Source organism: Acinonyx jubatus, chromosome C1, assembly GCF_027475565.1.
Source record: "Acinonyx jubatus isolate Ajub_Pintada_27869175 chromosome C1, VMU_Ajub_asm_v1.0, whole genome shotgun sequence".
Taxonomy (NCBI): domain Eukaryota; kingdom Metazoa; phylum Chordata; class Mammalia; order Carnivora; family Felidae; genus Acinonyx; species Acinonyx jubatus.
The window spans coordinates 63,865,026-63,888,560 of NC_069381.1; the positions used below are offsets into that span (position 1 = coordinate 63,865,026).

At 40.8% G+C, this 23,535-nt stretch overlaps 1 protein-coding gene across 3 annotated transcripts in view; it reads left to right on the top strand.

The window, feature by feature from the left end:
* The window catches only part of AK5 (adenylate kinase 5), a 257,507-nt gene that overhangs the window by 122,594 nt on the left and 111,378 nt on the right, over positions 1-23,535 (top strand). For all 3 annotated transcript variants that reach the window (XM_027058833.2, XM_027058834.2, XM_027058832.2), the window contains exons 7-8: positions 7,979-8,069; positions 16,499-16,575. In XM_027058833.2, the coding sequence (XP_026914634.1) occupies positions 7,979-8,069; positions 16,499-16,575 (168 nt within the window). The remainder of the gene's footprint in view (positions 1-7,978; positions 8,070-16,498; positions 16,576-23,535) is intronic.

Genomic DNA, 23,535 nt, shown 5'->3' on the forward strand with positions numbered 1-23,535 from the left:
CAGCCTGTTGCAGCCTGCAAATCAGCGCCAAAAGAAAACAAAACCATAAACTCATTTTTGCCCTTAAAAATGCAAACCGTCACTGCCCCTTTCTCCTCACATGGCAGTGCTTCTACTCCCCCTCCTGTAATTTCTTTCCCTTATGCAGGTATGTTTTGTATGATTTTGAAAGCTGTTCCCACATTTATTATTCAAGTTAAAACATGTGTTTGTGAGTCAACTGGGGAATTTGGTAAGCATCTTATTTTGAAACTTCCAGTTGACCTCCCCAGCCCTCTTAAATTAAATGACCTTAAACAGATTATGCAAGCCCATGTCCTCTGCGAGTCCATTCCCTCAGAATAAGAGAGTTTTGTTAAGATTGCTAGACAAACGACAGTCACCAAGAAAGATAAAGTTGCCCATCCAATCACAGGATTTCAGAGCTGGGAGCAACGTCAGACAGCATCCGCTGTAGTGGCACATGATTCCATCTGCCCCATGAAGCTCGGTTCTCACCTGTGAGATGTAGATAAACTTTCATTCCATCACCCTCCACCTAGGCTACCCCTGCAGCATTGTCACTTCTGCTCTGCTTTGCATTTTATTTTTTTTTCAACGTTTATTTATTTTTTGGGGGACAGAGAGAGACAGAGCATGAATGGGGGAGGGGCAGAGAGAGAGGGAGCACAGAATCGGAAACAGGCTCCAGGCTCTGAGCCATCAGCCCAGAGCCTGATGCAGGGCTCGAACTCACGGACCGTGAGATCGTGACCTGGCTGAAGTGGGACGCTTAACCGACTGCGCCACCCAGGCGCCCCTGCTTTGCATTTTAAAGTAAACATCCTAGGTTCTTGCAGCTCAAAACCTTTTTCCTTAAAAAGAAAAAAGAAAGAAAGAAAAATCATCACTACCTGAGTTTCAAAACACTATTTAGAAACTCAAAACCTGATAAGATTAGGGTTTCTCAGCTTTGGCACTATTGACATTCAGACTGGATAATCTTTGTCATGAAGGGGCTGTCCTATGCATTATAGGATGTTTTGCAGCATCCCTGGACAGTCGTGTCCCCCTGCCAGTTGTGACCACCAAAAACGTCTCCCAACATTTGTTGGGAGTGGGGGAGAGATGGGTGGACAAAATCTCTCCTGGTTGAAATCCATTAATGTATATAGTTTGTGCAAAAACAAATAAATGTGCAATAAGTAAAATGATGATTTCAAAGCCAGTTTGCCTCTAACCATACATACAACCTCTCTAAACACTGAGCATTACCACTTTGCAAGAGCCTTAGCCAATTAAGTGTCAATTGTTCTGATAGTACTCCATCACAATGCTCTCCAAGGTCTGTATGCCACAATATCTGCTAAAAGAATGGAGGGAAGAGTCCTATGCTAGCCCTGGAGTTGTACAAGTGGGATGTCCCAGAAAATAAAGCAGCCTAAGTTCAATTCTGTGGTCCTGATGCAGAAGTAAATGAGCTTCAGCAGCATCTGCAAAATCCAGAGTTGAGTTGGTTATGTGGGTGTCCTCGTCCTTCTTCATGGTTCCATGTTCATCATCCAAACATTTAGCAGTAGTTAGTTGGAGTCTACCCAGCATGTAGTAGTTACTCAGCAAATATTTGTTGAAGGTTTTTATGGATAGTGTTTTACCTTTTGCAATCTGCCTCTGGGCTGAGACAATCAGGTACATTAGCCTGTGCTAGAACTAAACATAGCTTTGTTCAAATCAGTCAGAGAATGGATATCTCCTGGAAAGTCTCAAAGTCTCTTGTATTCATTATTCCACAATCCCCAAGTTAAAAAAAAAGTGTGTATGTGTGTCCAAAATATAGAAGTGATCAAATAACTGTAAGATATACTCCCTCAGACCTAGGAAGTCAGAGAGAGAGACAAAAACGAACTGCAGGCTGTGTGCTGATGTGTTAAATATATACCATCTCCTTAGTCCTCACAGCAATCCTGTTGTGTAGGTGCTAGGAACAGGGGGGAAATAAGTTGCTCAAAGTCAGATGGCTGCTACAGGGGAAAGCAGAACTTCAAATCCAGCTCTAGCAGAGTTTTAAGCTGTCTGAGCCCAATTTTAAGCCTCCCAGACTCACTTGTGCACCAGGCCTTGGTTGCTTATTGAATGGAGAGCCCTGGCCAGCACTGCCCCGTATCTCCAACACTGCTGACAACCAGCCATCCTCTTCAGGGTGGAAGGCAGGGCTTCATCAAACCCACCATGGTGGGAGTCTCTACAGAGACAGCACTCAGACCCAACCAGACCAGACCTACAGAGGCTCTGGCTTCTTTCAGCACGTCTAGATTCAGATGCTCTGCCGCTCCGCTCCCTGTGGTGTGGGGATACGTCTTCTCAGTGGCTGCTCCAGGGGCTAGACAGCACACCCAAGAATTAGAGGGCACTTAACTCCTCAGAGGTAAAACTTGGACCAGTGAAATACAGGAAATTGAAAGGACAAGTCCCCCCCCCCCCATCAGACTTGTTCTGAAATGTAGATGGTCCATTTAGTCTTTCTAGAGACCAACCTAGCAGCTCTGTTTTCTTGTGAAGCTGGGGCCAGTCCAGGAATGTACTACCTTACATTTGTTTTCCTTTCCTGTTTGCCTTGTTTTTCTTTTTTCCTCACACTTACTGTCCTGAGGTTACACACACACACACACACACACACACACACACAGCACAAAACCTCTGGTAAAGTGTTAACCTATGTTTTGCTTTAGGCTCTGTTTTCTAGGAATCCCATGCTAAAACACAAATTTATGCTCTTTTATTTATACAATCACAACACTGCCATCCATTTCTCAAAAGCCTAAGAAAAAATAAAATCCTTCTTTAGTACATGTTCCTCCTTACTGATGATAGCTAACAAATATTTTGAAAATAAAAAACCATAATACATATGGGTATGAGGAGCAGTGCATCAAGATGGCACTAAATGTGCCTTCATGGTCTCCTCATATCTGCCCTAACCACCAGCTGCTTTTCTTATCTTGCTTTTAGATAAAAGGGCTGTGGTAACACTCATTCGAGCAGGGGTGCATTTGTCTTACCACGATGGTATCTGTAGGGTGGAAAGTGTCAGTCATCCGAAGTGCAAATCCTAGCTCAGCTTATTGGCTGTTTGACTTGAGAAAGTCATAATATCTCTGAGTAGATATTTCCTCACCTGTAAAATAGAAAGAAAACTATCTGCCTCACCTTTCCCATGGGCTGATGTGACGTACAGAAAGCACTTTGAAGCACCATTCAGAGGTGCTTTAACTGTAAGGAGAAGTAAGAAAAATAACTTTCTAATTCAGGCTTTTAAAATTTCCCTTGCTAAAAATGATGAAACACTTCAGTAGGAGAATATAAAGGAATAAATCGCTTAGTTTCTTCTTAAATATTTCAAGATACTAATTAAGATTAAAAAGCTAAAGAGCTGAGACCTCTGGCCCAGATAAAATAAAAGAGACTGGATTTTCCCTCCCACTTGAAACAAACGAACAAAGAAAAATTTAAAAATCTTAAAAAGCAATTCTCAAGATACCTTACAACAAGCCATAAGGTGATTCTTTGAGAGAAAGGAAACAAACACGGAAAGCCCTAGGATTGCTCTTACTGTTGGAAGTTTCCGGGCTACTCAGCAGGAAGAAGGAAGCCTTGTGGACAATGGTGGACCAAATGGGTTGAACAGAGTTGAGAGTCTAAGAGACCAAGGTCAGAGGACAGAGTACCAGACATATGAACTACACCGAAAGAGAACTCTAGAGATATGATAAGGGTTCCCCTCCAGTATTCAGCAGAGTACTGTGCAGTGTATGCATTTGAGGAAACTACCTGAAGCTGAGAGACAAAACCACCCAAAAGGATTAGCTGGTGCTACAGCAGGCTTGGAATAGTGCCTTTTTCTACCAGCCATTCTGGAAAACCTCTTAATTCACAAGGCAATGGGTAGAGTACTTTGAAGAGTCTTGCCTCCACTGTGGGGAATAATTGTACACTAAACACTGCTCTGGTCCAACCCAACAAGTCTTTCTTTTTTTCAAGTTTTTATTTAAATCCCAGCCAGTTAAAATAGTGCAACACTAGTTTCAGGTGTAGAATTTAGTGATTCATCACTTACATTCATCACCAGATGTTCATCACAAGTGCCCTCCTTAATACCCATCACCTATTTAACCCATCCCCCACCCACCTCCCCTCTGGTAACCATCAGTTTATTCTCTATAGTTAAGAGCCTGTTTCTTGGTTTGCCTCTCTTTTTTCCCCCCTGTGTTCATTTGTTTTGTTTCTTAAATTCCATGTATGAGTGAAATAGTAAGTATTTGTCTTTCTCTGACCGACTTACTTCACTTAGCTTAAGATTCTCTAGCTCTATCTACATCATTGCAAGTGGCAAAATTTCATTCTTTTTGATGGCTGAGTTATATATATATATAATTTAATTTATGTATAATTTATATATAATTTCTTTATTCATCAGTCAGTGGACATTTGGGCCCTTTCCACAATTTGGCTATTGTTGATAATGCTGCTATAAACATCAGGATGCATTTGTCCCTTTGAATCAGTATATTTGGATAAATATCTTTGGATAAATATCTAATAGTGCAATTTCTGGGTCACAGGGTAGTTCTATTTTTAACTTTTTGAGGAACTTCCAAACTGTGTTTTAGAATGGCTGCACCAGTTTGTATTCCCACCAACAGTGTAAGAGGGTTCCCCTTTCTCCACATCCTTGCCAACACCTGCTGTTTTCTGTGTTGTTAATTGTAGCCATTCTGACAGGTGTGAGGTGGTATCTCATCATGGTTTTGATTTGTATTTCCCTGATGATGAGTGATGTTGAGCATCTTTTCATGTGTCAGTTGGCTATCTGGATGTCTTCTTTGGAAAAATGTCTATTCATGTCTCTGCCCATTTCATCACTGTATTATTTGCTTTTTGGGTGTTGAGTTTGGTAAGTTTTTTTATAGATTTTGGATACTGACCCTTTATCAGATATGTCATTTGCAAATATTGTCTCCCATTCAGTAGGTTGCCTCTTAGTTTTATTGTTTCCTTTGCTATGCAGAAGCTTTTTATTTTGATGAAGTCCTAAAGTTTATTTTTGCTTTTGTTTCCCTTGTCTCAGAAGGCGTACTTTGTAAGGAATTGCTATGGCCAGTGTCAAAGAGGTTACTCCCTGTTTTCTGCTCTCAGATTTTGATAGTTTACTGTCTCACATTTATGTCTTTCATCCATTTTGAATTTATTTTTGTGTATGGTATAAGAAAGTAATCTGGTTTCATTCTTTTGCATGTGCTGACCAGTTTTCCCAACACCATTTGTTGAAAAGACTTTTTTCCATTAGATATTCTTTCCTGTTTTGTTGAAGTGTCATACTGTCTTCATCGCTGCATCAGTGTTGTAATATAACTTATAGTCTGGAACTGTGATGCCTCTAGCTTTGCTTTTCTTTTTCAAGACTGCTTTGGCTATTTAGGGTCTTTTGTGGTTCCATGTGAAGTTTAGGATTATTCTAACTCTGAAAAATGCTGGTGGCATTTTGATAGGGATTACATTAAATGTTCAGATTGCTTTGGGCAATCTGGACATTTTAATAATATTTGTTCTTTTAATCCATGAGTGTGGAATGTTTTTCCCTTTCTTTGGGTCATCTTCAGTTTCTTTCATCAGTGTTTTTATAGTTTTCAGAGTGCAGGTCTTTTACCTCTTTGATTAGGTTTATTCCTAGGTATCTTAGGCTTTTTGGTGCAGTTGTAAGTGAGATTTATTCCTTGGTTTGTTTCTATTTCTGCTGCTTGATTATTGGTGTATAGAAATGCAACAGATTTCTATACATTCATTTTGTATCCTGCAACTTTACTGAATTTGTGTATCAGTTCTAGCAAATATTTGGCTAGCCCAATAAATCTTAAAACCAAGATCTGAAAGAATCAAGTTGTTTCCAAGTAACTAAACTGCATTCCAGAACAAAGCTCAAGAATATTTATAGGAATACAAAAATATCTAGCACCCAACACAGTCAAAATGATGATGCCTGGCGTCCAATAAAAATTACCAAGCATGCAAAAAAACAAGAAAAATGCCTCATAATGGTGGGAAAAAATCAATCAGAACTAACTCAGAACTGACACCAGATGTTAGAACCAGCAAAGGACATTAAAAGTTATAATTATATTTTGGCACCTGGGTGGCTCAGTCCAAGTGTCTGATTCTCGGTCTCGGCTCAGGTCATCATCTCAGGGTTCATTAGTTCGAGCCCTACATGGGGGTCTGCACTGACAGGGTAGAGGCTGCTTGGGATTCTCTGTGTCCCTCTCTCTCTGCCCCTCCCCCACTCACAATCCCTTGCTCTCTCTAAAATAAATAAGTAAACATGTTTTTTAAACAGTTATAATTGTATTTTAGATGTTCAAACCTTCAATAGAGACCTTCAAACGTCAATAGAGACGTAGATTTTTTTTAAAGACTCAAATTAAGCATCTAGAGATGAAAGCTACAATGTATGAGCTGAAAGATACCCAGGATGAGATGAACAGTGTATCCATACAGTAGAATACTACTCAGCAATGAAAAGGAATGAACTATTGATACAACATTGATGAATCTCAAAATAACTGGGCTGAGTGAAAGAATCCAGATGAAAAGGATTGCATTCTGTATAAATCCTTTTATATAAAATTCTAGAGAATGCCAAAAAATCTATAGTTAGACATATAATCAATGATTACCAGGTAGGGGGGCAGGAGGAAAGGATTCATTCCCAAGAGGCACAAGGAAACTTTTGGAAGACATAGTTATATTCACTATTTTGATTTTTATGATGGTTTCACAGGTATGCAGACACAGATGTCAAAACTTACCGATCTGAATGTACAGTTTATTATATGTTGATTATAACTCAGTACTAAAGTGTATTTTTAAAAACCATTGCACAACTGGGAAATGGAGAACTTATAAATATAACTGCATTTTTTCAATATTTACATTTTTTGTAAATTTTAAAGAATGGTAAAATGTTTAAATCTGTCATTTTTATTACATCTCAGTCTATGGTGTCTACAGACTACATCTTTTGTGTAGTAGCTATAGTATCTAGTATAGTAACTGAAGTTTGGTTTGGGGGCACGTTCCTTTTTCTTTTTTTTAACAGTACATTAGAAAATCCCCCCCTCCGCTCTTGTTTAGAACTCCGTATTTTCATGAGTTTAAAAATTTTTTTAATCTTTATTAATTTTTGAGAGAGAGAGAGAGAGAGAGAGAGAGACAGAGTCAGAGCAGGGGAGGGGCAGAGGGAGAGGGAGACACAGAATCTGAAGCAGGCTCCAGGCTCTGAGCTGTCAGCACAGAGCCCGATGCTGGGCTCGAACTCATGAATCATGACCTGAGCCAAAGTTGGACGCTTAATCAACTGAGCCACCCAGTCACCCCTCATGGGTTTCTTAAATGAAAAACAAAAACCCTAAGAGCCAGAAGCCACAAGGTAAATTTCAATTATCATTTTTTTCCAAAGCTTACTTTATAAGTTACGAAAATTCTACACATTTTTCTTAATCATAAATGACTGTAGGGACACCTGGGTGGCTCAGTCTGTTAAGGGGCCAACTTCAACTCAGGTTGTGATCTTGCGGTTTGTGGGTTCGGGCCCTTCATCGGCTGTGTGTTGTCAGCTAGGAGCCTGGAGCCTGCTTTGGATTCTGTGTCTCCCTCTCTCTGCCCCTCTCCTACTCATGCTCTGTCTGTCTCTGTCTCTCAAAAGTGAATAAACATTAAAAAATCTTTAAATAAATAAATAAATGCACGCTGACTCCCTCCTTCTTTGTTTGATATGTGTGGTCTAGACTGAAAAATCCTCCATGAGTCTGTTTAAGACTCAAGGGCTTTAGTTCCTGTTGACCTGCTTCATTAGAGATACAGTTATATGATGCTTGCTCATTATATTTGGGAATGAACTAATTTATGCATTCTCTTGTTCCCAACTTGTCTGTCCTGTTTCCCCCAGTTTGATGCTGACCGAAACGAAGATGAGGTGTTCTATGACATCAGTGTGGCAGTTGACAGCAAGTTATTTCCAAACAAAGAAGCTGCAGCAGGTAAGTCACCATGTCCTTTGGGCAACAGTATGGCCTGATCACCTGCCAACTGTCTGGAGCTTTGTAGTAATGTTGGAGCTCAACAATCTGCTGCAAGGTTTTAAGGATGACACCGTTCTCAGAGCTTTACACTCTCTGGTTTGAAAATAAAGGCTAAAACAAAATAGAAAAGAAGGACTATCCATTTGGTCCTTATAGTGAATGCTTGCCTTCCAGTCATTGCACATGTAAATTAGCAAGCAGTCCCAATGTAACACACGACCTGTGTTACTATAATTGAAAAAGTCGAATCTAGCCCACTCTTTGTGCAACAATTAAAAGTTACAACTCCTCCAGGACTCCTTAACTCTGACATGTCTCTGCTGTGCCCCCTGGGAAAAGCCTCCCCTTCTGTCAGATAGCTGCTCCTCTCCCAACCCACAGCTCCTATTTTGGCTCTGTGCCTTCTCTTCCTAAGCATTCACCCCTAGAAGTTCGACCTTGGACAATAGTGCAGGGCAATCACACACCCTTATGTAAGCAGTACTCAAGGTTCTGTCCTTGACCCTTATCTCATTTTCTTTGACTGTCTGATTCTGGTCAACTCATTGTCCCTCATGGTCTCCACTATCAGTACTATGCAGATGACTCTCAAATCTTTGTCTCAGTCCTGAACTTTCTTCTCAGGCCATAAGGACAAAAAAACTTCTGGGCTGTACAGAAAAAGACTAAACATGACATGAAAAATGTTTACCCATATTTGATTTGAAGCCCCCTAAGAGTAGCTTCAAAGAAAGTCAAGGCAGTGATCTTTCTGGGCAGACCCACAGAGCACAGATAACAATGTAAACTCACCTGCCTGGTTTTCCAGTGATACTTATAGTAAGATGGCCTATTGTTGGAAAGACTGAATATTGAGCAGCATATAAGATCATATAAACCAGAGTTTATATGAGTTTCAGAGCTACTGCTCTGAAAAATGCTATGGCAGCCATGCTTTGTAAGTCAATATTGTATTTAGAACATTTATTTAGACCTCTAACAACAGATATCTAACCGCTAGGTATTCCATTTGTTAAGACAGTGGAGTGGAGGAGCTGATTTAAGGTGCCCCTTATTTTTATTTTAAAAATTTTAATTCCAGTAGAGTTAACCTACAGGGTTATATTGCTTTAAGTGTGCACATAGTGATTCAACAATTCCATACATTACTCAGTGCTCATCATGATAAGTGTACTGTTAATCCCCTTCACCTATTTGACCCATCCCCCCACCCACCTCCCCTCTAGTAACCATCAGTTTGTTCTCTATAGTTAAGAGTGTGTTTCTTGGTTCACCTCTTGTTTTTCTTTCTTCATCTCTTTTGTTTCTTAAATTCCTCATATGAATGAAATCACATGTTTGTCTTTTTCTGGCTGACTTATTTTGCTTAGCATAATACTCTCTAGATCCATCCATGTTGTTGCAAATGGCAAGATTCATTCTTTTTGTGGCTGAGTAATATTCCATTGTGTATATATACCACATCTTTGTCCATTCATCTGTCGATGGACACTGAGGCTGCTTCCATAATTTGACTATGGGGAAAAATGCTGTAAAAACATAGGGGTGCATATAATCTTTTCCAGTTAGTATTCTTTGGGTAAATACCCAGTAGCGGAATTACTGGATCATAGGGTAATTCTGTTTTTAATTTTTTGAGGAACCGCCACATTGTTTTACACAGTGGCTGCACCAATTTGCATTCCCACCAACAGTGCAAGGGCTCCTTTTTCTCCACGTCTTCTAAGCTGCCCTTTCCTTTAGAACACTTGACACTTTGTGGCTCTCTAGTGGCATTTCTGAAAGGTGGCCTCGTCCTCCAGTGATGCAGCAGTGCTGGCTTTTGTGCTAGTCGGTAAACTGCCTGAGGACAGGTGCTATGTCCTCCAAGTGCACAGTGCCTGCCCCATAGCAGAGGTCACCAGGGACTTCATCTCTCCATCTTTCCTCTCTATACCTCCAAACTTATGAACGAGGAAGGAGTCTGCTCACAGTCTCAACTCCTACTACCTCCCATCCACTCCTCCAAACTCTGAAAGCTGAGTTCTGCTCCAGCTTTAAAATAAGCCTGTTCTATATATAACAGCCCTTGGTGATGAAGTGATCCTGGGAGGGACCGTGGTAAACTAGAAACACATGATGCCTCCCCTACAGAGGCAGCCCCTCTGAAGCTCCATGTTATTGTTGCCGTTAAGGCATGGACCAGTTGTTGCTGGATCTTTCTCTCTTTCAAGAGTGAATAGAAGACCGCATCTGTAGGTGAAATCTCGAGGCTTGTCAGTGTTGCTGACTCACCCAGTTGAACAGGTCATGTCCATGGCCACTGCTCTGTGAATTGTCAGCCCCCAGGTTTTGTCCCTGTACTCTTCCCTATTCCCTGGACCCTCTTTGCCGAGTCTCAGCTGCCCCACAGACCCCATATCACCTCCATGTGAATGGCTTTCCATTCTCCTTTAAAATTTTTCAAATCAAAATTCTTGTTTTTTAAGGTTATTTATTTTGAAAGAGAGAGACAGTGCGAGCAGGGGAGGGGCAGACGGACAGGGAGAGAGAGAATCCCAGGTCTGTGCTGACAGCGCAGAACCAGACACGGGGCTCAATGTCATAAACCATGAGATCGTGACCTGAGCTGAGACCAAGAGTTGGACCCTTAACCAGCTGAACCACCCACGTGCCACTTAAGTAAAAATTCTATACATTTAAGATGTGCAACATGATGATTTGGCATGGATATGCACAGAGAAGTGACTACTACAGTTAAGCTAATTAATGTATCTTCTCTTCACATAGTTAACCATTTTCCTCTGTGTAATGGGAACACCCAAAATACATTCTCTTAGCAAATTTCCAGTACTTAATACAGTGTTATTAACTATAGTCATCATGCTATCAACATTACATCCCTAGGCTTATTCATCTTACATATCAGCAATTTTGTACCATTTGGCCAAAATCTCCCCATTTCCCCCACCTTCATGCCATGGTAACCGCTGCTCCACTCTCTGCTTCAATGTATTTGACTTTTTTAGATTCCACGTATAAATGAGATCATACAGTTTTTCTCTTTTAAGGGAGCCAGGCAAAATTGTCCCTGTCCTCACAGCCCACACCAGTCATCACTCCTCAGGGACACCTTGGGAGTGCAGTCCCTGTTCTTTATCCCCACTCTAGTTGGCAGGGCTTTGTCATTCCTTGCCGGCCTCTTACCTCACCCCTGAATCCTGTTGCTGCCATGGGGATCCTGACAGAATGCAGCTCTGACCACCCTGGCTCCCTGACACAACAATACAAACAAAGCAAAGCAAAACCTTCAATGACTTCCCTGCAGGCTGAGCACCAGTGTCCTTAGCATGACAGATATACCCATAGCTTTGCTGCAGTGGCCTTCCTCCTGCCCTAGCACTGCTTCCCCCATACCCCACCAGCTTCCTCCAGTCCCTAGAATGTCTCAAACACCTTCCTGCCTCTAGCCATTTGCACTGGTTGCTTGGTATCCCTTCCCCCATGTGCATCCCCTCTCCTATCTCACCCCCTAGCCCCTCCATCACCCTACTTTGCATCACAGTTTAAATGTGATTTTCCTCTGGAGGTATTCTCAGCCCCCATCCCAGACCCGTTTAGACCCTGGCATAATCCCCTAAACTTTTCATGCAGGCTGTTTATCACACTTATGATTATATAATCATGTATATGATTGTTTGCTACAATTCTGTTCCCCTGGGGCACCTGGGTGGCTCAGTCAGTTAAGCATCTGACGTTGGTTCAGGTCATGATCTCACAGTTCGTGGGTTCAAGACTCGCATCAGGCTCTCTGCTGTCAGTGCAGAGCCCTCTTCAGATCCTCTGTCCCCCTCTCTCCTCTCCCCTGCTCGCTCTCTCTCTCTCTCTCTCTCTCTCTCTCTCTCTCTCAAAAATAAAAATAAAACAAAAAAATTCTATTTCCTTTATTAGAGTGCAAGACTGTGTGTGGATGGAGAGTATGGGTATTTGTTTGATACCCAGTGTGCATCTCATAGGAGACGGCACAGAAGTGCTTTCTCAACTGGCTGATCACCTCGGCTGGGCTACTCGTCTAAGTGTGTGGACTCACAGCCACACCACGTTTTCTCTGACTCCAGAGCAGAGTGAGCATTTGCTTGCCTCCATGCCATAGAATGCCGTTCCTCAGACCTGTGCACCCCATCTGCAGCCTCTCCTCGTCCCTAGAGTCCTCCATTCGTACTCTGGCAGAGCCATTCAGAGGCATCACCCAATCCCCGTGGACCTCAGATTGCTTATCTGTAACAAGGGGATAATAAGAGCGCTACCTCAGGATCCTTGTGAAGAGCAAATGGTTTACGTGGATAACAGTGTGTGGCTGTCACATTGAAAAGGCTATATATGAGTTAGTGTCTTTGCTGAGGGGTTGAGGCATCACAGGAAGAGACCACATCTTATTCAATACATTTCCCCATTTTCCTAGGTCCACTTCTAATCTCTTTGCCCTCTCTCTTTTCCTTCCTCCCCGGCCTCTGTCATGGAGTAACTGGAAAATCACCTCTGCGCTTCTCACCCAGAACAGTCCCAACACCATATCCCATGAGGAGCTCACTGTCTAGTCACAAATACTGTCAGGATATTTTTCCAAAGAAATGCAATGCTCTTCAAAGGAATGCTAACGGAAACTGTTACTAACACATTCCACGCCTGTTAGAATGAGAGCTGGGCTCTTGGTGCCTGACGCCTGAGGCATTTAGAAGGGATTGAATGTGTGTAGAGTGAATGGAGATCAAGATCTGCAAAAGCAAAATGTAAATGTCCTTTTACTCATTTTTCAGTCATTCAGCATGCATGTATCAAATGCGTAGAATTTCTAAATTCTGTTCTTAAATGTAGAGATGAAATACAACCCCACCTAAAGCTGCTTACGGTCTTGCAGGAGAGACAGGACAAGGGAGAAGACTGCTTTCCTCTCAGGGGGTGGGTGATGAGTTAGAGGAGCTCTATCTACAGATGCCCCTCACTGCACAAGAAATGCTGCCTTGCAGGGACATCCCTTTATTTGGGATTCAGAGTGGGAGGGGGACCTTCCTAAAACTTCAGATTGAAGATCCTCTAGGAGCAGAGAAGTCTGTAACATTGCCCCAGAAAGCAATGTGGATAGCCTTCTGGTTCATCTTCAGCCAGTTTGTATCATCTTCGGTCTTAAATGTAGGGAGACAACCTGCAAATCATCTTTCTGAGGACCATTCTACATCTGAAACTGGTGACACTGAGAGTTCCCTGTGGGATTCTCTTTCAGCTCTGTATCTATAGAAAGAATATTTTTAAATCTGAAAGAAATTGAGAAATTCAAACTAAGGGGGAGTAAAAGCCATACTATCACTTTTTCAATATGCACTGATTTTGCTGTCCTTTTTGAGTAACAAGATCATTGCAGGTGTTTTATGTGTTAAATTGTCCAATGAAAGAAGGCAAAAATGTGTAATATGTCTATATTTACCTCTCTCTTTTGTATGTCAAACCTTAGACTATTATTAAAGGTCCCATTTTGAACAAGCCAGGCAACCAATGCTAAAAAAAGGAAAAGAAAAAGAAAGAAAGAAAGGGGAAAAAAAAGCTATTCAATTATTATCTGGGTGGATAATGACATCCATTGTCTATCGCTTCCTATGATTTACTAGTACTGTTGCCAAGAGCAACATGTCAAGAAATTCCATCTCTTAATGATACAATAAAATTTCTGTTAAAAGCATTTTATTAGGAAAGCCGAGCTCTTCTTCTTTGTAAGCACAAATTTGTTTTTTTTAAGAGGTTTTTTTTTTTCTTTTTTTTCCCCTCAGACAAAGATGTCTTCATTCTACCATTGCCGAAGATAGTTTTCTAATAATCTTGTTCTGGTTACAAATATTCATGTGTAATACCTGCTAACCAGGTTGTCTAAGAGCCCTTCACTTTGTACCTTTTTAAAACAGCTGAAAGAAAGGCTTCTAATTGAACAAAGTAAATAGGACACAGGAACTAAAGCGTCTATATGTTTAATAAGCCTTTGTGTTCAGATCACATTGCTCATTCCACATGAATCACTCCAATTACAGCTGAGGTGAGGATATCATTTGAATCCAAGTACCTATCACCACTTCTCCATGTGGTGGGTAAGATCCATATTATGGAAATAACGAAAGCTAAATAAAATTGGCATTACCTTTAATGATGCTGTCAATAGCAACCACCCAGCAACGAGCATCGATCGTCACAGGCTGGAGTGACACTCTTTGCTTCCACTTCTGGTTCTTCCATTTCTGCAGCCACCTCATCACCAGTCATCTACTGTTCCTCATTTTCTCAGGATGTAAAAGAGGCAGCCAACTCCTCCACATCCTGTCCTGTAGGGTACTGTAATGAACGATCATATTTGTAAAACCAGTTGGATTGCTCCTGCTTGCATTTGGAGTGGGAAGGATGTATTGGAAGAAATGGGAGCTACAACTTCTGCCTTTGATCTCCCTCACTTTCAGTAGGACCTAGCCCAAGTTATTTGTTGCCTTCTGCAAAGCTCATTGTTTTCTTTTCTAAAATGAGATGGCAGTATTCTGTGAAATATGGGTTCTAAAACTTCCACGATCTTATATGGAAAAATACACATTTACTTCTGACGTCTTAACTGCCCCACAACACATAAGTGCAAACTGATCTCAAACTGGGCTTCAGAACAGTCAAATATTTTGGCCCTCAGATATACCTTATAACATTTCTTATTTGAAAAATGGCAAAGGCACAAAAATAGAAAAATTGCATATAACACCACTACTTTTTAAAATTATATATAGGGCACCTGGATGGCTCAGTTGGTTGAGCATCTGGCTTAGGCTCAGGTCATGATCTTGCAGTTCGTGAGTTCAAGCCCCACATCGGGCTGTCTGCTGTCAGCGCAGAGCCGTCTTCAGATCCTCTGTCCTCCTCTCTGTGCCCCTTCCCCACTTGTGCGCTCTTTCTCACTCTCTCTCAAAAATAAGCCTTAAAAAAATAAATAAATAAAAGTATGTATAAAATTTAAGTTTTCATATGGCCCTTCTAGTCTCACTTTGTTAATAGCGTTAATAGTGGCATGTAGTCTTCCTGACTCCTTTCGGGCAACTACCTTATTAACGATGGACTTGGCAAGGGCTGCCCTCTTGATGTGATGGCATCACCCAGAGGTTGTGCCCTACAAACCTATGCAACCGAATGTGGAAACTCCACAATTAGTTACCTTTCCAAAATTCTTTGATGGCTCAAGCATCTCCATTCTGAAAAACTGTCATCCTTTAAAAAAATTGTAAAGATACAAACGCAATAAACAAGGGTGTTATTTGCTTAGTACTTGACAATATGATAATGGGTCGGTCCTTAGTCAATCTGATAAATAGCAGAGGTAATGATGAGAAGGAAAAGGAAGAGAAGAGATGAGAAAAGACTGTGTGAGGACATATATTGAATCACTCTTTGGAAAAAAGTATGAAAGCAACATCTCTCGAATGGCCCATATCTGAGAAGCACGTGAGATGCTTGATGTTTTTGTAAAAATCCGTCTTCATTAAAAATAACTCATTGTGTCTTCTGACCAAGAATTATTTGACAAGGGCAAGTTTACCAGGATATGTGGAGTCGTTTACTTCTTCATAGCGATGTATAGCATTTAATGAACAGCACTGGATTCTGTCTTTGTGGCTAGTTAGGTGATATGTATTTCCCAGCAGAAAACAATCACTAAACAAGGATGATAAATCAGTTTTGCTTCAGGAGCCCCATTATGAAAATTACCAGTTTAAGTCTGAGCCTTGAGGATTAATGCCCTTGGGGAGGGGCAGGGGAGAAGCTCTCTGTTAACACATTAAGTTAACAAGATTTTTCTCATCATTAAGGACTCAAGTGACCCAAAGGCTGGAGGAAAAACTTGTCAGGTTTTCATGGAGTGAGCAAACTCAGCCCCACTTATTACTGGAACTCCCTTGCTATACCCACTCTGTACTTTGCTCATCATTCCTTCTAATTTACTACTACACAGCCCTAAACCACTTCTCCTCCTGGACCATCTTTACTCACCTTCAAAGTAAAGGCTTATAGATTAATTCCTTGTGATTATTTTTTACCTCCATCATCACCTCCACTACTAGTCAGAATTAGCTCTTCATTTTGGTTTCTGAACCTTGCTGTTGACAAATCAGTCTCCTCCACAAGACTGTCTTATTCTCAAGAGTGGAAATGGTGTCTAGAGGATCTACATTTTTTATCTGGAGCCTAAACATGGTGCCCAGCAGAAGGGAAGTGTCTAAAAATGTTTGTGACTTTAATGTACACATAAGAACAGAAACCTAGTGGGAGATAGTTTGCTTTGCAAACATACACAGACAACCTTCATCAGGTAAACTTCTCTTTTCAAATCTTAGGTTCGGGTGACCTTGATCCTTCGATGATGTTGGACACAGGAGAGACCATTGATACAGGTTCTGATTATGAAGATCAGGTAATTAAAATCTGAAAATATCTCTTTATTTTAAATGGTTTTAAATTTAAATTTTAGCCTTTGTAAATGTTTTATGAAAATTAGAATTATAAATCATTTTTTCAAGTGTTTACAGATAACTAATACCATATTTCATGATAAATCACACTAACCTATAGCTTTTGTCCACGAACTTTGGCCTTTCAGCCTTCCCTTCCCGACAGTTCCAAAACAGCAATTAATTAAGGAAAGGTTTGTGGTTAAAGTTACATGAGATGGAAATGAGGTTGTGTGAGGTTCTCTTGTCCAAGAATTTGTCTGTGTCTCTATCCCTTTCCAATAATGAACTAACAGTATTTACTGAGTATCAGCTACAGGTTCAGGGTTCTGCTTTTCTATTTCTAACCTTTGAAAAGGACTAATGACCAAGGACAACACAGCCAAGAAGTCAATTATATTTTCTATTTTAATAAAACTAGAGAAATTTATCTGGGTCATTTTCCTCTCAGCAGAACTCCCCCCACTGCTGTATTTTAATAATCCAAAATAGTTAGGCAAGTGCTCCGACTCTCTAATTAGGCTTTTTGTTTAAAAAAAAAGGATAATGTCTGAAAATTCCTTCTACCGCTCATCAGTGTTGCTCTGTGATGGCTGAAAGCCAAGTGAATGTGTTCCCAAGGGTTTTTTTCTCCCATCTTCAACTAATATATGTCACAGATAAAGTATATCTAACCAGTGTCCAAATGTAATGGCTGGCTACACATTTCATATTCATATTCAGAAGCTATTTTCATGAGCATTGGGTTTCTTCTTTTATATCACAAAGCAAGGAGAAAATATTGACAAGTGATATAATAAGTACTATGTATTTATGCCATTTTTTAACATTTATTGACATTTAATATATATTAAACATTGTGCTGAGTTCCTTAGTTTTATTATGTCACTAATTACTTACAACATCTCTAGGATATAGGGATTATTATCTTCATTTTATAGATAAAGAAAATTAAGACTCAAAGAGCAAGTTGCCCACCATTACAAAAATAGTTTCACAGTGGGGAAGTGAACTTAGGGCACATTTCCTCACATCTGTACCAGACTGCCTCCTAACTCAGCCTCCAAATACAGGCCATTCAGTGGTACATTTTAGGAGCCTTTTCAGTTGCCAGCCCCTAAGACTCTATCAGAGGCAGATTCTAAATACCACTATTGAAGATGAGCTCATGATCCAAAATTACAGGCTGGATGAAGAAATGAACCATTATAAGATATCCAGCTGATTTAAAAATGGAAGGTTTCACACCCCTCAAGAACTAGAGAGAAGAGGAAAGTCTGAAAGAATTTTTAATATAGGAATACTTAAAATATTCAAGAAGATAAAAGGAAGAAACCATGAAACGAGTACAAGAGAGAATGGGAAGGAAGAGGCAGGCAGGAAAAGGAAAGAAATAGAAATTCTAAGTACAAAAAATATTGCCATTGAAATAAAAACCTAGTTAACAGGTTGAATAGCAGACAAAACATAGCTGAAAAGAGACCTAAGGACAGAGCTGAGGAAATTGCCTTAGAATAAAACAGAAAGCTGAACAGTTGTCAAATGTAAGAAAGAACTTAGGAGACACTGAGGATAGCATGGTAGGGCCAACATATTCAAAAAAGAGTTCCAGGAAACAATGGGAGAGGATGGAACAGGGGCTCCCTTTTAGTTACCATCTTATTTTATTATTTAAACAGATAATAGTTGAAAATTTTACAGAGATGAGAAGTGACACAAATCCCAAGATTGAAGGAATACATCCAGTTCTGAGCAAGATTAAAAAAAGATACAAAAAAAACACCTCTTCACCTCATCATTTAGTCACTCAACAAATACTAATTGAGCGCCTAATATATGCCAGGTATTGTTTAGATAACTGAAATATGTAATTGTATAAAATAGGCAAGAAGCTTATATTCTAGTACAGAAGACGGATACTAAACGTCAACATAAGTTAGTAAATTCTCCAGATGTCGGAAGTGGTAAATTCTATGAGAAAAGAAGTAGAACAAGGTGAGAGGGTCAGGAATACTGGGGTTGGGAACAGATTATAGTTTTAAGTAGGATGGCCTCATTAAAGAGGTGTGATCTGACAGAAACCTGGCATATAATGTAAAACATCAGAACACAGAAGACAAAAATAGAATATTAAAAGCAAAAAGGCATTACCTATCAAGGAACAGAAATTTTGGTGGTAGCAGATTAAATAAAGCAAGAGCTTGCATTTTTTGAGCATCTGTTATAAGCCAGACACTGTGTTTTATGATTTACATGCATTGTTGTCAATCCTTAAATAACTCAAGAAGGTAGCTCCTTTTACCCCCAATTTACAACAGAGGACATTGAACCTCATAGAAGTTAAGACACTTCCCAAGACTGCACAGCTAGCAAGCTGCAGAGCTGGGAAACAAACTTTGATTAGCCAGAATCTAGTTTTTACTTTTACCATTCCAAATAAAGCCATTGTCAAGGTCATTGGTGATCTTTGTCAATTCCAGTTAACACTTTTTAGTTAACTTTCTTGACCTTTGCTGTGTGTTATTCACCAAACTTTTACTATAAAGGGTAGTAAATACCCTAGGCTTTGTGAGCCCTGTGGACTCTGTTGCAATTATTCAAAGTCCACATTGTTGTGAAAAGCAGTCATAACAACACGTAAACAAATGAGTTTGGCTGTGTTCCAGTAAAGCTTTATTTACTGATACTGAAATTTGAACTCCATGTACTCCTCCTGTGATTTATTTCAACTATTTAAAAATGTAAAACCCAAAACTGAGAGCCTATACACAAACAAGCAGCACAGTGGATTTGACCTGCAGGCTATAGTTTGCTGACCCCAGGGGTAAATCATCTTCACATTCTTGACATTCTCCTCTCTCCCTTAGATTCTAGCACTTCTAAATTATTTATACTGTTGTAAGTGCTTCACATTTATTACCTCATTTTATCCTCAGACAATGACGAGTTAGATATTATTGTTATATTTTATTTAAATATATTTTATTTAAAACATATTTTTTGTTACTTATTATTATTATTATAGTGTTATTCCAATAAGGAAACTGAGGCACAGAGAAATTAAACAGTTTATTCAAGGTCACATAGCTGGCAAGAGGTAAAGACAGAATTCAAACATAGCCATCTGACTCCAGAGCCAGGATCAGGAAAGATAGGCTGGGCTCTGCTATGGTAACAAATAAAACTCAAAATCTGAGTACTTTCCAGGGTTCTTGTACATACAACCTCCAAAGGGATCATGGATGGGAAAGCAAAGAGCCTGAGGAAGATGGACCAGCTCTTAATTGCACATTACCTTCTCCCACGTTCTTCAGGTGTTCCCCAGTCACTGGCCCTCCCTACATCCAGGGAGACTGGGAAATGGAGCTTTCTTGTGCCTCCAGGAAAGGAGGGATGAGTTTGGTGGACACTGAGTCAGTCTTGGCCACAGATCTCTTGCCCTACTCTGTGTTCACTCTCTCGGTGCTCCTCCTACATATTGGTCCACTTGTTCTTGGTTTTCTTGCTGACCTGCTCTCTGTTGGTCCTTTACTTAAATGTGGGTGTTCCCCAGCATCCATGGCCCTTTGGATCCTCACTGAACATGTTCCCCTTTAAAAAGCTCAGCCATAGCCATGATTTCCACTTCACCCAGAGTTCCCAGGTGAGCTCCTGTTGCATATGTCTGCCTGCTAAACAGTGCTGGTTGGATCTCCCATGTGCATCTCAAACTCAACACATCCAAAACCAAACTCCCCATCTTCCCCCACAAAATCTGCTCGCCCTTCTGTTTTCCCTATTTCTGTTAATGATACCTCCATCCTGCCAGCTGCCCAAGCCAGAAACAGGATGTCTTCATAGCCTCCTTCCTTTTTCTCCCCCTCTACATCAGTTTGTTCAAGAAGCCAGTCAGTTCTCCTGTGCAGAAATCTCTCCTTCCCTCTCCAGTCCCACTGCCGCTGCCCTGGTTTGCACCCTTGGCCTTCCTCCATGGGATCACAGAGACAGTCTCCAACCAGTCTCCCTGCCCCAGCCTCCTATGGCACACAACATAATCATCTTGCTGAAAAGCAGAGCCAGTCACGGCATTCTGCTTCTTAAAAACCTTTTTGCCTCCTCATTGATGTCAGAATGAAATTGGAAACTCGTATCATAATACATGGGAACCTTCAAATCAAAATCTGAACCCCTGCATCCCTCCCAAATTCATCCCTTACCAGTCACCAAAACACACCGAATGCTCCAGCTACACCAAGCCATTTTCCATTCCTCCAAGTGGCTTGTGATTTGCACAGTCCTTTTCCTCTCTATAGAAGCTTCTACCACCCATCATGCCTATTCCAGATAACCCAGTCATGCACCATCAGGACCAAGCTTCTTCTCAAAGAAGCCCTTACCTCATTACATGTTCAGTTCACCTTCTTGGGGAGCCCATGAGACCCTGTGTTGTAATATTCTGTGGCATGACAGGGAGTGCGTTCTGCTCTGGGTGTCCTCAATGCCTGCCACTAGCCTGGCATGTAGTATGTCCCCAATAAAAGTCCATTTTTTTAAAGCCCATAAAATGACTTCTAGTTCTTCTTTATATGTGATATTTGATAACTTGCTAACTCTTGCTAACTTTTTTGTATCAATTTTTAATTTACATTCTAGTTAGTTAACATATAGCGTAATATTGGTTTCAGACGTAGAATTTAGTGATTTATCATTTACATATAACACTCAGTGCTCATCACAAGTGCCCTCCTTAATGCCCATCACCCATTTAGCCCCTCCCCCATCCACCTCCCCTCCATCAACCCACAGTTTGTTCTCTATAGTGAAAAGTCTCTTATGGTTTGTTTCCCTCTTTTATTTTCCCTCATCCTCTATGTTCATCTGTTTTCTTTCTTAGATTCCACATATGAGTGAAATCATAGGATATTTGTCTTTCTCTGACTTATTTTGCTTAGCATAATACACTCTAGCTCCATCCATGTTGTTGCAAATGGCAAGATTTCATTCTTTTTTGTGGCTAAGTAATATTCCATTGTGTATATTTGTGTGTGTGTGTGTGTGTGTGTGTGTGTGTGTGTGTGTGTGTAACATCTCCTTTATCCATTAATCAGTCGATGAACATTTGGATTCTTTCCATAATTTGGCTATTGTTGATAGCACTGCTATAAACACTGGGGTGCATGTGCCCCTTTGAATCAGTTATGTTTGTATCCTTTGGGTAAATACCTACTCGTGCAACTGTTGGGTCACAGGGTAGTTTTATTTTTAACTTTTTGAGGAACCTTTATACTGTTTTCCAGAGTGGGTGCATCAGTTTGCATTCCCACCAACAGTGAAAGAGGGTTCCCCTTTCCCTACATCTTTACCAACACCTGTTGTTTCCTGTGTTGTTAATTTTAGCCATTCTGATAGGTGTGAGGTGGTATCTCATGGTTTTGATTTGTATTTCCCTGGTGATGAGTGATACTGTGTCTGTAAGCTATCTGTATGCCTTCTTTGGAAAAATGTCTATTTATGTCTTCTGACCATTTCTTTCTTTTTTTTTAAGGTTTATTTATTTATTTTTAGCCTCAGTGGCTCAGTTGGTTGGGCATCTAGATGACTTTGGCTCAGGTCACGATCTCGTGGTTCCTGGGTTTAAGCCCTGCATTGGGTGCTGTGCTGACAGCTGGGAGCCTGGAGCCTGCTTCAGATTCTGTGTCTCCTTCTCTCTCTGCCCCTCCCCTGCTCATGCCCTGTCTCTCTGTCTCTCTCTCAAAAATAAATACACATTTTAAAAATTTTATTTATTTTGAGACAGAGAGAGAACACAAGTGAGGGAGGGGCAGAGAGAGAGGGAAAGAGAGAGAATCCCAAGCAGGCTCCACACAGGCAGAGCCCAGTGCAGGGCTCGAACTCACAAACTATAAGATCGTGACCATAGTCAGACGTTTAACTGACTGAGCCACCCAGGCTCTCCTTCTGCCCATTTCTTAACTGGATTACTATTTGTGTGTGTATGGATGCTTGATAACTCTTTTGAGCCTGGGTTTCCTTCTCCAGAAAATGATGATAACCCCACTTGGAAGTACTGTTGGGAGATGTAGACAGTACAGGGGGCCTTGTACAGAACAAATACTACACAAATGTAAACCCTTCCCCAGCCCAACTCAGACTGAAATTTTTAGGAATCACTGCCTTTCTATAGCTGACAGAGGCCCCCATTTCCTCAGCTAAGGGAATGCTAATTGAGCACTTCTGGTTTTCAGTCTGGCATGTAGGAACTTTATCATAACCAGTGTTTCTTAACAACAAGTAATAAGCTGAACAAACTGAAAATTCAACAGTTCTTCTTAAATCTCTCAGAGAAGTAGGTCACAAGACAAACCACTGCACCCAAAATTGGAGAGACAGGCAGAGTCAAAGAATCACAGCTTACCAGAATAGAAACCCACAAGCAAGAACCTCACCAGGAGCCAGTGCCTGTGTAGGTAGGAAACCCTACACTGTACTTGGCAAATTGCAGGAGGCTCAGTGTGGGCAAGTGTGAGAGTTCAAAACTCCAGGGGGGGGGCCAGGCATAGAGGTCCCCACGCTTCTGTGAGTTTTACTTCCACAAGCTCTACCAGGCCCTCACAGTGAATATCAGAGAAAAATCCTTTAGTGCTTCTGGCAAGGGGAAGGGGCACAGAACTGTTTTGAAATACACCGGAGCCCTCTGTTTTTAACAAGGCCTGCTCCCAGGAGAAACTATTTTGTCAGAACCTAACCTGCTGTGGTTTTAACAGAGCCTACTCTACCTGGGAGAACAAAAATACCCAACTCCAGCCCCCTCTAGCTATCCTGTTCCACCTAAGGGGGGAAGATCCTGAGATACACTGGTGAAGTTCACAGTCCAGGGGGGTCTCCAAAAGACTGACATAACCATAGGACAGTATGTGTTTCACAGAATGGTTCCTCTGCCCCCA